This window comes from Tenrec ecaudatus, chromosome 16 (genome assembly GCF_050624435.1).
Source record: "Tenrec ecaudatus isolate mTenEca1 chromosome 16, mTenEca1.hap1, whole genome shotgun sequence".
Taxonomy (NCBI): domain Eukaryota; kingdom Metazoa; phylum Chordata; class Mammalia; order Afrosoricida; family Tenrecidae; genus Tenrec; species Tenrec ecaudatus.
In genome coordinates, this window is record NC_134545.1 from 12,706,426 (window position 1) to 12,725,203 (window position 18,778).

The 18,778-nt window shown below is 38.2% G+C and overlaps 1 protein-coding gene across 2 annotated transcripts in view; it reads left to right on the plus strand.

Moving 5' to 3' along the window:
- Positions 1-18,778, plus strand: part of MED13L (mediator complex subunit 13L) — a 257,652-nt gene that overhangs the window by 20,365 nt on the left and 218,509 nt on the right. For both annotated transcript variants that reach the window (XM_075534610.1, XM_075534609.1), the window contains exon 2: positions 9,224-9,461. In XM_075534610.1, coding sequence (XP_075390725.1) covers positions 9,224-9,461 — 238 coding nt within the window. The remainder of the gene's footprint in view (positions 1-9,223; positions 9,462-18,778) is intronic.

An 18,778-nucleotide genomic window follows, 5' to 3' on the forward strand; every position in this document is an offset into this window, starting at 1 on the left:
AGCGCACATTGTATTTATCTTGCTCTAACCGAAAGGGAGATCCAGTGTTCTCTTGTCAGTAACCCCCCTCCCTGGCTAGCAGCTTGGCTAGGGCAGAGAGAGTTTGAGCAGAACCGGATGTGAGGGGACATGTACTCTGCCCAGCTGCAGTTTTAATAGTCTGAAAATGGGGAAAAGAACAGACAGCAACAACACATTTTTTTTAGTCCACAGTAAGCAATCTTTTTTACTTTTGAAGTTTAATTCATGGGATTCTTAGTCCCGAAATTTCAGAATTAGTCTAGGTGTAACCCCTCTAAAATAGTAAGTATGCATGAATTTTAGTAGAAATTTTAAGTTTCACTGAATACATTTCCTTCTGTGTCAGATTACTTTATTTAAAATTTAATTTTTTATATTTTTATCAGTTATATTCTTACTGGTTAAAGATTCAGGTAGTTCTACAAAATTGTCACCTCCTCAAGCACCCCTTCTTCCCCCTTCTCATCTCCAGAGACAAATGTTTTCACCATCATCCCTTGATTATTTTTGTTTTTAGTTAAATGTTTCTAAGTACTAAGTTTATAGTTACTTTTAGGCTTTTCATTGTACATCTTTTGCTGTTGAAGATGAGGATTCAGTCCATCTTCTCCATGCCTCCTACAAAGCAAACATACCTTCCTACCTCTGCAATTTACCAGACTGCTCTCTGGGGCTTAGAGAGAGGCAGTGAGATGGGATGGGTTTTGGCCTTTCTTCTGTACATGTTCACCTGACACCTCTCCCTTGCCCCATTTTCACCCTGCTTCCTTATCCTCTTTTCCCCCTGTGTTTCCCAGTCCCGACACCCCCTTGTTCTTTTTGTTTTTGCTTTAATCCAGATACTCTGTTTTATTGTCTCCAGAGAATACACTTCCAATTATTTGCTGGGATGAAGGGGGGTGGGGGGTGGGTACTGACTCCTCTCTGTGGCATGGGGAGCCTATCTGGGGATCTGAGTGCTGCTTTAACAGGCTTCCAACTATTTTCCTTATTTTATCTCCTCCCTTTCAACCCTGCGGGTACTTCCAAAGCTACCTGTATCTTTAACTCCTGAGGCCAAGGAGCTTTTGTGTAAATTGAGTTGTTTCTCAGCTTTCTCCCTGGCTAGTGTAGGATTTTGTTTTCTTAGTAAGTTTCTCTACCTCCTGAGCATCTGCTTCTTAGCTTTAAAATTTTTGCTGCTTTTATCTCTTCTCCTGTTCTACCTATCCTTGTGATTTTATGATTTAAGGAAAAAGCAAAACAAAGAAACCTCTTTACTGACATTTTAGTGGGATTTCAGATAGAGCAAAAGCAGATGTGTGTGTTTACTCTGCTGTCTTTACCTGGAGCTGATTAGTTAGGTTTTCACAGACGCTTTCTATTATACGTGGCCTTTTTCCCGTTCCTAGGACTTGAGTTGAGAAGTGCTTACTCTGTTTACTGTATTTCCCTCATCTGCTAGAGGGATTTCCTAGAGACGGGTATGTTGGTTCCAGACAGTCAGAACTGTTTTTTTCCCCCACACACCTTTCTAATGTCTTGTCCAGGATTAATACTAAGCTAATTTCTGTGTTTTGAGGAAAATTTTGTCGACTATTCTTGAAAATCTGAATGTCTCTGGCAGCTCTCCTCTTATTGCTGATTATGCTAAGACATCTAATAAGGACTTGGTTTCATTTGTAAATTGTGTTTGTCAAAGGGATATGATTAGTCTTGGCCAAGAAACTAATTGATACTATTTAGATCAGTAATCAAGAACTGGTGGCACAGTGGTTAAGTGCATGGCTACTTACTAACAGACAGGTTGGCAGTTCAAACCGGCTAGCTGCTCTGTGGGATAAAGCTCTGGTAGTCTGACTCTGTAACAACAACATACAGCCCTGGAATTCCATGAGGGTAGTTCTGCTCTGTGCTATGGGGTCATTGGGAGTGGGAATTGCTTAGACAGCAGGTCTTTCTTTGTTGTTGTTGGTATAGGTTAGTCATTTCCACTTTAGGGATCATGAAGCTGAGGTGCCCTGAGGGGGAGTGGGTTTTCTAATACCATATAGGTTGAAGAACCTGTGTCTCCATGCTGCTGCACCATGGGTGCATTCTGATGAAGCCTGCTGGTTTTGCTCTGTTTCATGATTATGTACTACAGTGTTAACTCTAGGACTCCTAATGTAAGTCTATGCTGTTGGGCATGAGGGGTCTGGTTGCAGTGGCTCAGTGCAAGTAAATTATTTCCATTGGGAGAATTTGCCAGCTCATTTTCTACATGCTGTACGTAAAGAGAGGAGCCCTGTTTGTGTAGAGGCTATGCATTGGGTTGAGATCTGCATGATCGGCAGTTCAAAACCACCAGCAGCTCCTCAGGAGAAAGACTGGACTTTGTATTCCCATAAAAAGTTACATTCTCTAAAACCCACAGGGCGTCACTATAAGTCATCATTGACTCAATGGCAGTGAATGAGTACATGAACAGTAGAGTCGATACAGGTTTTATTTAAATCACATTTATGCTATTAGGAAGTGCCTTTATCCTGGTCCAGTTTCCAGGGAACCTTGACAGCAGAGTCCAGCCATAGCTCAGAAGAATTGTCTAGCCTCTCTCCCTATTAGAATAGTTACATTCCTGGTTTGTTACACATATGTGTACTTTTAAAGAGATGTGTGTGTAGGCACAGTCTCAGAGTGGTAATATGTAAAAGTAGCCATATAATTATCAAGGGGAAGTTAAAAGTCACCTACTGTATATACTCGAATATAAGCCAAGGTACCTAATTATTACCTGGGAAACCAGAAAAACTGATTGACTCGAGTTTAAGCCTAGGGTGGAAAAAGCAGACACTATTGGTGAGTTTCAATAATCAAAACAAATGAAAATAAAATTACTAAAAATTGAGACATCAGTATTTAAATATTTATTTTAAATAAAAAACAAATAAAAGAACAAGTCATTTAACATTAGTAAACCAGCACAGTAAATGGAAAATAGGTTTAACAAAAACAATGATACCTTAAGAGTACTTACTATTCCCTGAGCTCAATCAGCAACCAAGCTAAAATGTAGAGTTAAAATCCTTCCAAACTGGATTCCTCATCATCATCCGTATCCCAGTGCAGAGCTTCAGCTGGTGTGAGGTCATCATAGATGCTGTCCTCACTGAGATCGCCATCATCACCATCACTGCTGTCATTCATGCCACATCCTTCTCGCACGGTCTTTAAAAGGCGTATTCAAAGATGCATGTCATAGGACGGCTCTGATTGGTTAGATGTGAGTAAACATTCAAACCCCTGCAGTGTCAGCAGGGCTTTGAATGATCAATGGAGAAACGGCAATCGCCCACGAGATAACGGGCTCTCGTCCCGTTACCTGAGGGGGAGTGGAGGACAGTGAGATTTACACCTCGCTGGGGTACCACTGACCCGTGTATAAGCTGAACCCCAGTGCTGAAAAATTCGGCTTATACACTAGTATATATGGTAATTCATGGGATAGTGTGTGAGTACCCTTTTGCGACTTTTCTGAATGCCTCAGGAAGACTAAAGAGAGATTCATGAACTTTCCTAAATTAGAAAGTATGGCCATGAACTCTAGACACTGCTAAATTGAGTTGATGACAGTTTCTTTGTACTATTTTATAATAACATGAAGTCCTGTGAAGCAGCATGTCAGAGTGGAAAGAATGTGTGCTTTAAGTCCGGTTACATTAGAATGGATCTGCTGTTTGTTAGCTGATAGGGCTTAGGAAAGTCACTTAACCTTTCTGATTTTACAGATGATGATTAAAGAGCCTGCCTTGCTGGTGCTATGTGGGTTAGGTGTTGGGCTACTAGGGCCAGCAGTTCAAACCCATCAGCTGTTCCACAGGAGAAAGATGACACTGCTTCCATAAAAATTACTGTCTCAAAGAACTCTAGGGTTGCCATGAGTCAGAATAAACTTGATAGTAATAGTTTAACATTTAAAAAAAAGTAATAAATGGTGGCGGCTATTGAACATAAGATTTTAATTTTGGTTTTCAAATCTATATTTTCAAAACTCGCAATAATAGTAAAATCTCCCAAAGCCAGAACTTGTGTGAGGTAGAAATCTGTCAGAGGAGGAAAACGCAAAGGTTTTTCATTAGAGAGTGGGAGGAAATGGTGCCCACACCCTGTCAAAGGTGGAAAACTTGCGAGACCTGAAAACACAAGGCAGTTCCATCAAGCTGTAGTTTGTCTTTTTGATGATGAGAAACACTGCAGTTGGTGAAAGCATTTGCCATAGGACTATTTTAAAGGTTTGCTTCATAATTTTGAAATTATTAGATACATGGTGATATTGATACATTAGTCAGAAATTGGGTCATCAGGACTTGGATTTGAATTGATCTTTATCCACATGGTTATAATTAATGAGGACATTAAAAATCATTTTATTGGGGGCTCGTACAGCTCTTATCACAATCCACATATACATCCATTGTGTCATACACATTTGTACATGTGTTGTCATCATCATTTTCAAAACATTTTCCTTCTACTTGAGCCCTTGGTATCAGCTTCTCATTTTTTTCTTCCCTCGCCCACCCACCCTCCCCCACTCTCATGAACACTTGATAACTTATAAATTATTATTTTTTCATGTCTTATATTACACTGACTGATGTCTCCCTTTACCACTGTTCTGTTGTCCATTCCCCTGGGAGAGGGTTATATGTAGTTCATTGTTATCATTTCTCCCTCTATCCCCCCCACCGTACCCTTCCCCTTCCCCTTCCCCTCCTGGTATCAATACTCTCATTATTGGTCCTGAGGAATTTATCTGCCCTGTATTCCCTGTGTTTCCAGTTCTTATCTCTATCCCTGTACATGCTCTGGTCTAGCTGGATTTGTGAGGTTAAATTGGGATCATGATGGTGGGGGGTGGGGTAGGGAAAAGCATTAAAGAACTAGAGGAAAGTTGTATGTTTCATTGGTGCTACACTGCACCCTGACTGGCTTGTCTCTCCCTTGTGACCCTTCTGTAAGAGGATGTCCAATTGTCTACAGATGGATTTTGGGTCTCTACTTCGTGCTCCCCCTCATTCACATTGATTTGATTTTTTGTTGTGGGTCTTTGATTCTTGATACCTGATCCCATCGACACCTCATGATCACCCAGGCTGGTGTGCTTCTCGATGTGGACTTTGTTGCTTCTCAGCTAGATGGTCGCTTGTTTGTCTTCAAGCTTTTAAGACCTTTATCTTTTGCTAGCTGGGCACCATCAGCTTTCTTCACCACATTTGCTTATGCACCCATTTTGTCTTCAGTGATCATGTGGGGAAGGTGAGCATCACGGAATGCCAGGTTATTAGAACAAATTGTTCTTGCATTGAGGGTACTTGAGTAGAGGCGCAATGTCCGTCTGCTACTTAATACTTAACATATAAATATATCTATGTAGATTTATTTCCTTATTGTTATATGTACGTGCCTGTATTTAGACCTCTGTAAATGCCCTTTGCCTCCTAGTTCTTTCCTCTATTTACTTTTATTTTCCTCTTGTCCCATTAGCACGTTTGGCCTTCATTCGGGTGTCAACAATTCCTTTCAGCCTCCCATTGCCCTTGTTCAAGCCCCACTAGGCATCCTATACTCTCCTCACCACCAATTTTAGATCTCTTGTTTTTCCCTTTTCCCTGGGTTGGTTGATAGCCCCCTTTCTTTCCCCTGCCTCCCCCTTTCCTGTGTCCCTCTGGAACTGTCAGTCCTGTTGTTTTCACCTCCAGATTGATTATCCCACCTCTGTTATCTAGATATACATGCAGAGACAATAATAAGTACAAAAACAAGACAGAACAAAACAAAGAAGCAAAGGAAGACAAACAAAAACCAAGGACAAAGAAAGAAAGAGAAAGAAAGAGAAGCCTCTGAATAGTTCCAGGTCTGTTTGTTGGCGTTAGGGGTGTTTTCTGGTTGAGTCTGATGGGGTGCTGTACCCTTGCTCCAAAGTCTGTTTTTGGTATTTCCTGGGACTTCATTGCTTTGCTTTGCTCCCCTGGCTGCTCTGCTGCACATCCTTAGCATTTCACCCGGTGTGATGGGGTCAGATGGGGCACAATTCCACAATGTGCCAATGAGGACATTTTTTAACCTAATTGCATACCTTTCCGTGATAGGGTTTTTCTTTCCTGGGCAAACCATTTTAATATCACTAAGTCATCTTTTCTATTGACTAACACTAATTCAAAAGTTAGAACTAAGTCTTTGAATATCTGTTTTATACTTAAAAGCAGGGGTCCTCAAATTACGGTCCGCCGAGGACATTTATCTGGCCTGCCAGGTGTTTTTGCCCTGTTTCGTTTTTACTTCAAAATAAGATACGTGCAGTGTGCATTGGAATTTGTCCATAGTTTTTTTTTTTTAACTATACTCCGGCCCTCCAATGGGTCTGAGGATCAGTGAACTGGCCCCCTGTTTAAAAAGTTTGAGGACCCCTGCTTAAAAGTAAAGGAATGAAATGTTTTAAAATAATTGAATATGTCCCAGTTCTCTTTGCTGAGTTAGTTAAGAAGTGATTAAATTTGAAGCCTTGCTTTTGTGTCACTTGTGTTAGCGTGAAACCCCTTCAAGAACAACTCCATAAAAAGACCTTAGAGCAGGTATCAGTGGCCCCCCTCTATTATGGAGGGCAGGGAAACACTGATAGGAAAGTTAGTGGAAGTGCTGAAAAAAAGAAACCATTGACTTGAGTCAAAGCCAAAGATTTTGTCCTTTGAACCGTGCGGATGTTACAGGTGAAAGTGATCAAGGGAGTAAATCTCTGTATGTGGATTTTCACCAGATGTTTACATTTAAATCTACGATGTGTCTTATTCTTTAACTTTTAAAATATTCTTGACCTTGGTACTAGTGACTCAGTTGTTGGTGTATTTTCCCATCCTCTATTACTCCCTCTTTCTCTTACCTCAAGGTCCTCAGGCACAGACTGCGATCTTTAGCTTCAGTGATAAGAAAAGTTAGCTTTTCAGACTTTAACCCCTTTTCATTTCGTTCCTTTCTTTCATGTGTATTTAAATATTGATGTTGAGCTTTCTTGATTAAAGCACACATGGCTCTTGAAGAAGCACTGCAGACAACTTTGTGTGATGGACAAGTAGACAAAGGATATGAAAAGGCAAAGATAAAGGCAGGACGACTGTGCTACTCCTCACAGTGCTATCTTTTTCATTTTGCCCTGAGCCAGGCCCTGCTCTGCGTGTTTCACATACACTGATGCACACAATCCACAACTTCATGATCCTCATTTCATAGATGAGGCTACTAAGGACACAGGTTATTGAGCTTCTAAAGAGAACTGAGATTCCAACCCAGGAACGCTGGCCTCAGATGATTACTCTAAGGAGACCACACATTCGTACAAGGACATACCATTCTATTATATATTGACAGGTGTTTTAAAAAAGAAGTAATTTAGGAGAATGTTACTAGTATTGGTGGACTATTTACCTGAAAAGCAATGTGATAGCATTCATCATATTAATTCTTTATCAAGTGTGTTTCCTAAGGAAATAATCAGGGTAAATAGCAGTGCTCATGGGTATTTACCAGTTATGGCAGTTATCATAATGAGGAAAATGGAAGATTGTCCAGTTGTTGTGGGATGGTTCTTGTGTTTTCTTCAAACAATAGGTAGACTTGTATGCAAACGTTTATGTATGCAAACATTTAAAATTGTTTTGAAGAATATTTAGTAATGTACAAAAACGTCATAAATGAAAAATCAGAAATAAAACTGTACAGTGTGTAGTTCTTACTTAAAACATTCATATACTCCAAAAGCATAATAGAACATGAAATATATTTCTAGTTATTATCTCTGGTGGGATTATGGAAAATAATTATTTCTGGTATGATTATGCTTATTTGTTTTGTAGGTGATTTGCTTTAATAATCAGTAAACCAAGTGGCATAAAGGGAAAGTCTAATTTATGCCAACACTGTGCTAGCTTTTACTGGGACTGTTCACTGAAGATGCTTACCTGTCTCATTGGGAAGAATCAGTGACAATTTCAGACAGCTTTAGTTTGGATATTATTTTCTTAGCTATTTTTGGAAGGAAGGCATTATTTTCTTCAACATTGAGGAAAGGTGAAATTTTTTTCTTCAATGCCTTCATTGTAGTGATTGCTTGTTTTAGTGCTTTATATTGCTTTTAGTTATGTTACTGAGAAATAGTATCCACCCCACCCACCCACCTCCAGTGATACTTGCTTTTTGACAAACTGCGGGCTGACAAAAATGATTGGTTTGGTGGGAGAAAGGAGATAATAGGAGTAAGAACTGAATGAATGGATATACAAGGGGAAACATGGGTTGTTTGGGTTAGAATGATATTTTACTATCAGTTTTGAACTCATACTTTACAGCTACTTAGCTTAGGACTTCAGCGTTCATTTGTGTTACAACATCTTTGAAGTTTCATTCCTTAACCCCAAGTTTAAGGAAATTTAAACACAAATGTGCACCATAGAACACGGATAAAAGTGCCTGTCCTCTAACGCGTCTTTGTTAAAGTTTCCATGTTTTAAAATGTGCTTAAACAAAAATCCAAGTGGCATTAGGGAATTGTTAAAGAAACAAGGTTTTTCTGTCTGTTACGTGTTAAATAATATGAATAAATTCTTGATGACTCTGCCTTGGTTTTATTCGTAGCTTCTACATAAATAGCCTTTTGGCATTCATGATGAGGCATCATGTCACTGCATGTTCACTGCTCCTCTGAATAAAAATGATTTAAAATGTATCTTCTGGATGAGAAGAAATTGAGGAAGTCCTCTGAAGGAAGTGATTTCATTTTAATCCTGCAAGCTTATTCTATTTTACCTGGTTTCTGAGTAAAATTTACAACTCCAATAATGAATCATAATATGATAAATAGATTTGTGATGGGACATTATAGGAAATACAGGTTTAGGTAAATAAAATGGTGCAGTAATAAATGAAATTATTTACTTGTTTTGTTTTTGTATTTAATATAAAGTGCCATGTAGAAAAAAATTAACATTTTGCCACACCACCCCTCACCCTCCCTTCAAAATTTAGAGAGGATAATCAAACATTCTTCATTGAGAGGGATCTTAAGAGAAGTTAAATGTAAAAGTTTGCTGTAACCAATATGCTTCTTTGGGTATAAAAGCCTGTCTTTAGAATTGTGTGTTTAGAGATAATTATCAAAAATGTTTTCACTTTCTTGTCCTTTTTTCAGGCTGAACTCACGGGAATCAAATGGCGTAGGTACAATTTTGGAGGGCATGGGGACTGTGGACCCATCATTTCAGCCCCTGCCCAGGATGACCCAATCCTGTTAAGTTTCATCCGCTGCCTGCAAGCCAACTTGCTGTGTGTATGGCGTCGTGATGTCAAGCCAGATTGCAAAGAGTTATGGATATTCTGGTGGGGAGATGAACCCAACCTAGTGGGTGTAATACATCATGAACTGCAGGGTAAGTGTTTTGTGTTTTTCTTAAAAAATTATTAGTATCGTGTGCTTTTGAATAATGAAAAATTCCCTAAAGGTTAAAGCAGTTGTTGAAAAGATAAACCCACATGTTGAATTGACTCACCTCACCCTCACCCCACACCCAGTTCTTTCAAATTCCCTAGCCTGTTGTGCTGGGTCTGTGGTGTAGACAGCAAGGCTGAGAGTTACCGTTTTTGAAATGGTAGGGAATTGTGAATCATTTGCGAGGCACAGTACCGTGAACAGAATTATTTTTTCTTACTAGCCAGTTCCTGTAGATGGAAGTGACATACATGGCGGTGTCTTGAAGAATGGTTAATGTGAAGCATGCAGGCTGTTTGGGGCGTAACAAGGTTTACCTTGCATTTGCCTGAATTCTATGTAATTATGTGATTAATTAAAGTGATTCCGAAGATTTGCCCCACTGTCGCCTCAATTTTGCATCTGATATCTGGAAACTGATACATTGACCAGTGGAAATTTTACTTTTTCTTGTAAAAACTTTTGTCTTTTACCTATGTTTCTGTCTAGTATGCTATGGAATTTTTCTAATGCAAGTTTTATTCTTTAGTTAGAATTTTAACTTTTTTGACTACATCTCGAAAGCCAGCTTTTATTTTCTCCAAACTTCTCTATATTTTGTTAACTATTGATTGGTGATTTTCAGGTGCTCTTTGTAATGCCTGTTAGTTGATGTTTTAAAAATTTCTACATAGGCCTAAGGAGTTATGTATAAAATTCTACTTGACACCTTTCTAGCTTTTCTTTGCAGCCATTTTTCCCCTTCCTTTCTCCTGTCTTCCTGCCTTATCTGTGATATCTCCTGCCTCAACAGCCAGAGGGCACTAAATCACAGTGGACTAATTGAGCAGTTTACCTTGTGGTCCATTTGTCTGTTCAACTTGAAACCTTTCTCCCAGGATTTTGTAGAGTACTTAGTTGATAGATATAAGAATTTACTCTGGGTCCCTGAGTTTACTTAACCGGTCAATCGCTGGTTGTATATAAAGTGTCTCCACATACCTAATAACATAGTTGCTTTCATATGAAGATTCATTAATGTTTTAAGTTCTTTTTTGGTGGGAGAAGATTAAGGCAAGATTGCACTTCTTAAATTATGTTTTAGAATTACAGAAATAATACAGCGTAATTAGAAAATTAGAAAAAACATAGAACAATGAAATGACGAGGATAAAGGGTCCAAACCCCATCGTCTAAAGCAGATTTTTAGTGTTGGATGTTTATGTACAAATGAAAGTACCCTGAGTAAAGGCTTGGAGTCATCAACTGAATTTTAGGACAAGTAAACTGGTCTGGAGCATAGGACTTGAATGAAATAGAGACGACTTAGAAGCTGGGATGGTGGGTCATGTGACAGATTACACTCACACAAGGAGGAGGAAATTGGAACTGAGACAGAGATTAAATTAATGAGAGATATTAAGCTAGCAGTAATGAACGCGATGACCATAGGACTGTAGTATGCGGTTTTATATTAAATCAAGGTGTGAACTTACACTTCTGTTTAGTTTACGATAAACATTTATTTAAGTTTGGAAATGCTGATCATTATGTAATGACCTTGTTTTTAAAAGTACACTGATCTCTTAATATAAAGATTATTAATATGTAGGCATTTCTTATGCTATTTATTACTCTATTACTTTTTTGGCTTTAATAAATACTTCTCCACGTTTTCTTTTTGAGTTTTAGAGATTAGTATAGCACACTAAATTGACTTTCCTAGTTTACCAAGGAGTCCTTGAATGGTGTGAACTGTTAAATGCCGGGCTACTTTGTGAACCCATCCGCCCAAGCGGACCTTTCAGAAGAAAAGCCCATGATCTAGTTCTGAAAGGTCACACCTTTGAAAACCCTCTGGAGCAGTTCTACTCTGCACATATGGGGTTGCGGTGACTCAAAATTACCTAGAAATGCATGCCCTGCCTCGTCAGTCTCCTCTAATTTAGAGCATTCCCAAAGTTGTGTGTCTGTCACTCCCCCCCCCCCTTTTTTTTTGGTCATTCAATGATGTTGGCATTATTGGAATGAAACAGTTCAGTTGTCCTGAAAACTGCATAGTATTCTGGCCATGACTTGTTTCCTCATGATTACATAAAAATTAAGCATTTTTGACAAGAATAATGAGTCGTAGCAGGTCCTATCAGTTTGAACCAGTGTGGAGACACAGAGGGCAGTGATGATGACCAAGTAGGTAGAACAGTGTCTTCCAGTGTTTGTCCAGTGCAGCTATGTCTTTTCCCTTTGTAATTATTAATTAAATTTGGGTGAGACGTAGTGATTCGGAATAACTTTCTCCAAAAATTTTTTACTCAGTGGTTTGAGGAAAAAGCTAATTTGGAGTCTATTTAAAGAACAACAGACTTCCTGAACTATCGCTTCTATAAAAGCTGTGAAAAGATCAAATGAAGCCAACAGTTTAAGGTACAGGAAAGGTGGAAGGTAGGAGAGAGGAGAAAGGATGAAAAATATACTGGAGATTTAACCAAGGAAAATTAGGTAACGAAGCCAAACTATGAAAACGGACAGCTTCCAGTTTTTTTTAATTACTAAAAAGAATTGACACTGAATTAAAAAAATTCAAGACAATAAATAAAATATTTAGGGATATGGTACTGTGTATCTTATAATCTGAACACTTATTAGGTGTCTGATTTCTGGTTATCCTTAGTTAAATGAAGCAAAATAAATTAAACCAATAGTATACCTCTGAGGAACCCTGGTGGTGTAATGGTTTTACATTGGGCTGCTAACCACAAGGTCAGCAGTTTGAAATCACTAGTACAGTGCTTCTCCACCTTCCCAATGCCACCACCCTGTCATATAGTTCCTCATGTTGTGGTGACCCCCTCCAAACCATAAAATTATTTTCCTTGCTACGTCATCATTGTAATTTTGCTACTGTTATGAATTGGGTGACCCCTGTGAAAGGGTCTTTTGACTCCCAAAGGGGTCGCGACCCACAGGTTGAGAACCACTGCACTAGTAGCTCCAACAGGCAGTTGATGCTTGCCACACCTGTAAAGGGTAAGAGTCTTAGAAACCCAAGGGGCAGTTGTACCTTGCCCTATATGGTTGTTTTGTGTTAGAATCAAAATTATTGCAGTTAGCATTTTGTTTTTTTAAATTCTCCAGTGAAATGCAAAATAATAATAATCAACATTAAGAAACAACTACTTTAAATATAAAATTGGCATTACTGAAAGTCATTTTCTCTGGGTAAAATATCAATCATCTTGAAATTCTACTCCCTATCCCATATCATCCCTGAGGGAATTCATTCACTGACTTGCTTTCAGCTTGTTTTTGCATATGTTTTTATTGTCAGTGGCCAATTTCTGATTCATAGGAAATCATTACGTTGAGAAGGAATTATTTTTTATTATTGGATTTGTTTACATATAAGTGTAAAATGCTGGTGATTTTAAAAACAGGTGGCTTTATACTTTGGCAGTATTCTAGATTTGTAGTATGTATTTCAAGGAACTGATGGCACATTGGGTTAAGCCTTGGACTGCTAACCAAATGTCAGCAGTTAAACCCACCGGCGACTGTGGGCGAAAGACAAGGCTGTCTGCTACTGTGAAGACTTAGAGGCTCAGGAACTCGTAAGGAGTGATTCCACTCTGTCCTGTAGGGTTACTTATGATGAGTTTCCATCAGCTCTAATGGCAGTGGGTAATTAATGTATATTTCTACTTCTAGGGAAAACATGCATCTAGTGGGAAATGGTGGCTGACTCTAAATAGTTTCTAAAGTTGATGCCACTGGATCTAAATGCTTCAAGGCTTTTAGCATATCATATATTTTTTGTGATTCTTTTCATACTTCCACTATTTACTAGTTTCCTATATTTTGTTTTAGAGAGAATTATTTTGCCAAAGCCATAAAAAAGTAGATTTCATTGTGTGATGATTATCTAAATGATTCTAATATATATGTACTGAAAATTTAGATTTTAAAGATAATTATGTCCTTAAGAAGGAAAATCAAATACTTGTGACTTCAGAAAGAAATCCATATTGTAAAACCTCAGTAAGATCATAATGACTTCAGAATTCTTTCATATAAAGAATAGAAACAAATATAACACACTAGATGGGATTGTTAAACTCAGTGTGCTTGAAATTGAGAGACCATGCTAAAGTCTAACTTTTGAATGTAAATAAAATCGATGTGTTACCGCAGGCAACTTACTGAACCATGTAATTAGGTTTTTCTATGAAAAATGAGATATTTAAACTGAGATAGTGGTGAAATAGCAAGTGAAAGGCTTATATTTTAATGATATGAAAAACAATTGATAAAAAATTAGAATTTAAAAATTGTTGCTTTAGGGGAAAATCTAATCATTTGATTTTTGTGTTTGTGTGTGGTGGAGGTTTATTTATTGATAGATGTGGGCACTGTAGCCTAGTTTTATAAAAAGTCACCTAGTTATGGGAAATAAGTCTAAGTAAAAATCCTTATTGTTAAGGCATATGAGTCATCTGTGGAAACAATTAGAGTTGAAAATTTACCTGAAACTGGAGAAACTTAACTTGCTCTATATTTAATTTCCAAAACTCACTGCCATTGAGTCAGTTCTGCCTCTTGGCAGCCCTGTAGGACAGAGTGGTACTGCCATGTGGGTTTCCAAGACTGCAGTGTTTACGGTAGAAAGCTTCATCTTTCCCTCGCAGAGATTGATGATTTTGAACTTTTAACCCAATACGCAATCACTATGACACCAGTGTAATTAATATAATTATTTTCAGTGATGACTAAATTGTGACTGACATAAATATTTACAGTAGTAATTCTAAGGGTAACCATATTTGATTCCTCCCTTTAAATAGAAAACTTGAAGTGTTAGAAAGTTTTGTACATAAAGGTGCTAAATATTTCTTTATCTTATAAGACTTTTTCTTTGTTTTCTCACTTGTTCAGGTAGGGTGATATAAAAGAAACCGAATGTGGAAAATTGTAGAAAAGCTATTATTTGAATTTAAGGGCCTATATAGTTCAATAAAGAAATTATAGTAGTATGTTTGAACATTTAATTGAACTAGGTTTGAGAAGAAAAAATAAATATATAAAGAACACCATTTGCTTTATAAGCAAATTCCTTTGCTGATGTTTTAAACTGGCATTGCTTGGTCTTGCTTAATGTAGTAGGCGAAACAGACAACGAAACCCTCTGCAATCCAAGGGTTGCTTTGGAAGAAAGGTTTGGGGACTGGATCCTGTGGCTCATCAGTCATGAGTGCCCTCTCCCTTTTCTACTGTCAGATTTAGCACACTCAAAGGGACACTGGTGCTTAGGGAGCCGTTATGATTTACAGTCATGTCACTAGCAACAGGGGAACAGAAAACCCATATTTTGTATCTTTTGAAATTGAAACCAATGTTTGCTTCACAGCTATATATATCTTGAACTGTAACATACTTTGAAATTATTTGACTGTGCCATATAAAATGATTTGACTCACTTTATCAGACCCACTTAAATAAAGCTCACATAACTATCGCAGTGCTATATTTATATCAAATTCACTTTTCTATATTTACAGAAAGAATACCAGCTTGCATAATTTGAGACAGAGGGCTTGACTTTTTGGCTTTAGATATTTTCTATGATTGTTGGTAAATTTTGATCCCAGTAGTTCCAGCTCATTCATTCATTTAAGCTAGATCCTCTAAACTGAGCCGGTAAAACTGATAGTAAAATAAATAAAATGTATTAAAAACTGACATGAATGCTATAAATTTTTGCTTTTATAAAGTATCTTAAGATAAATGGATTACATTGTCCTTAGAGATAATTGTCCTCTTCCTTTTAGAGATCTCTTATCATAGAACCAGACTTTGAAAAATCAGAAATGTATTAAAGAGGGGGATAACTGTTGGGTGAAACAGGAAGTAATTGCTGAGGCCATCTTTAACCAAGGTTGCATGATCCCTAGATTTGGTTGAAATACGATAGCCTACCCAATTTATTTAACTCTGTGCTTAATTTAGGAGCCTTGATTCTGTCCAGGAAACTGGACTTCCAACCACAAGGTGGTTCAAACCCCACCAGCTGCTCTGCAGGAGAAAGATGAGGCTATGTGTTACTGTAAAGATTTATAGCCTTGGAAGTTGTAGGCTGTAGGGTCACTATGCGTTGGAATCAACTTGAAAGCAGTGTGTTATTTGTCATTTGTGCTTAGTTAGATGAATAATTGTTTGAAAGAGTATTTCTGGATGGTTTGTTCTGTTTTGTAATGGATATGCAAGTAGAACTTCATATACTCAGTCATGAGTATCACTAGGAACTAGGAGTTTGCATTCCTTTAAAAATAACTTTAGTGGTAGCAATTGCACATAGAGTTTTATTTTCTTAAAAGATCAGTCAACTAAACCCAAATTCACTACCGTTGAGTCATCCTGACCCTAAAGGGCAGACTATAACTGCCCCATAGGGTTTCCAAAGGTTGCAAATCTTTACAGAAGCAGATTGCCATGTTTTTGACCCCGAGGAGTAAGGTGAGCAGCTGAGTGCTTTTATCAGTGTGCCACAGGGGCTGGCTCCTTTAAGTGATCAATTGCAATTCTAAAGAAATTCTGTGGTAAAGAATATGAGAATTGGTGTCTGTGGCTTTAAGTGTTTCAGTGGCTAAGCTGCAGGCCTGATTCTACCTGAAGAGATTCTCAGTGAATATCATTATGACTAGTAAGTGTTGGATAATTTCCTTTAAAGCTCCATCTATGTAAATATTTTTGAACAATTTTCCACAAGTACTGGGCCACATACCTATTTCTTATAAACCCGACATTGATAAAATGCACTCTTTGTATAATTGGGCCTTGTTTTCATCCTGGCTCTTTCATATTGTGATTTGGCAGTGAGTTCAACAGAATAAGCATTATCCTCTTGAGGCCCATCTAGGATTGAACTAAAGGGCTTCTACAATATCCACATGATCATACAATTAGTTCTTTTTTCCCCTTTTTGGTGCTGCGATAGTGTAACTGAATATGAGCCGGTTGCCAGGGTATTGTGGTGGAATAACACCCTGCAGTTTGCAGTTAATCATGCAGCAGAACTAGCTTGTTGAGAGAGAGAGAGAGAGAGAGAGAGAGAGAGAGAGAGAGAGAGAGAGAGAGAGAGAGAGAGAATAAGATAAAAATTTGGTGACAAAGAAGTGTCTTTGTGTGGAATAGATTGTGTGTATAAAACTGTGCAGTGAAGGTTAGTGTTTATCGTTAGTAAATGATTCCTCCTGCTTAATTATCATAAGCGAAAGATCTTCCTTTAAAATATTTCATCTTTTATGGCTTTTAATGGGCTGGGGACAATTCCTCCTAACAGGATTCTAATATTTTATAAGGCTGACGTTTATACAAGTAGAAAGAATGTAAATACTTACAGAATGACTGCTTTTTAAAAGGGGGAAGTATGAATCTGTTTAGTAAAATTATTTTACCTTTTCAGAGGTAATCTTGCTCAAGTGTAAGCTATTTTATTTAGTGTTTATTATTTGTAAGAAGCTGTGTTATTTATTCACAGTGAAATAGATTTAAAGTAAAAGAAAAATTTAGATTGTGCCCAGTTTAAGTTTCTGGTAATATGCTCGTAGTTTTTAAAAAGTAATCTGTAGACATCTATCAAGAAACTCAATTTTTTCAGTTTCATTAATACATTTTGGTGGTTGCTGATGCCTAAGAAAGCTTGCTGGTGTGTTTGTGAGAACACGCAAATGTACGATCTGCCGAATGAGCACATTGTCTGTTCTTCTGCGTGGAGACACTCTCCTTGTTGTATACTGGCAGTCAAAGAGCATAGTACCTGGAGCATTATTAATGCTCTTTGACTAGCTTGCTCTCAAATTCTTGTAGTAAATTTGTTTTTATGAATTACTTGACTTATGCAAATGATTGGCTTATTGTGGACAAATTACCCATGACCCTGATTGTTGAGGGAGGAAACAGCATTTGTTGACAAGGACTCCTATTACAGAGGATGTGTGTTAAGCCACGATTGGTTTCATCAAGAGTGCTAACAAAGAAGGGCTCTTGATTTGAGTAGAACATGTGGCTGAGGCACTTGTCCTCATGTCGACAGTACAGGCTTCATTAACCAGAACTCAGGCAGCCAGAGCCCTCAATTAAACAGATTTGCCGACCCATCCCCGGTAAGTACATCCTATTTTACTGGGGAAAATGACTTAATGGAGCAACATCCGTGATTGATCCCGGCAGTACTGGGGAAATGTGCGAAGTGGCATTCAGGGTTAAAACTCCTCCATGTGGGGTATGGCCACACATTTAAATTTATAGTAGTGTATAAAACAGTGACAAATAATCTATGAGAAGAGGTTCTGTACCTATTTTTGATTTTCACGACCTCGAACTGTTGTCACTGTTAAATGATCTTTTATAGTTAGAATGGTGTCCGTCTATGTTTATTTTTCAGTAGCTGTTGACTGAGTCATCACTCTGATATGTGCTGTGTAGAATATAGAAATAAGTCAGGAACATCATCTGCCATTCAGAAGTTGACGCCTTATAGGGGGGATAGCATGTACCCAGCTCATTGTTACAGGGCAGAGAGTAATGTGTCCTCAAAATAATCCCCCAACACCTAAAGCCCTCGTCGATTCCGACCCTTAGCCACCCGGTAGGACCTAGTAGAAACAGCCCTGTTGGTGTTCCAGCCTGTGACTCCTTTACAGAAGTAGGACGCCTGTCCTTTTCCCACAGACGACTGGTAGTTTCAAACCGTTGGACTCCTATTGTACCCTAAGACGATAATTACTGGAATTGTACGGTAGGAGGCAAAACTTTGATAAAGAGGTGATACTTGAGCTGAACTGTAAAGGATGAGTGGAATTTGGATATGTAGCACATGTAGGAATGTAAAGTAGGAAAGTTTGGGATGTCTACGGAAGAAGAGTTGAAAGATGCAAGCAACACTGTTTTCAAAATGAGTACTTGGTGGTTAGCAGCCTAGTAGGTGGCTCCCGTATGTCACCGAGATTCTTTGAAAATGCTTATGCTTATTTGGTCAAAAGGTGATGAGCTTGAACCCCTAGGCTGAGAAGTTTGGTTTCTTTAACAGACAGGCATTGGAGGTTTTTTTATAGGACTAGGTGGAAAGCTCACCAAGAGAGAGGCTAAACTGCCTGGTGCAGGACTGTATCTGACCTTTGCTCCCATTGTAATTCCAGGACTGATAAAGTGCCTGGTATATCTTTGTCAAACAAATTACAGAGTAAATGGATGTATCTAGCAGAGAACTAGGGTAAAGGCTACCAA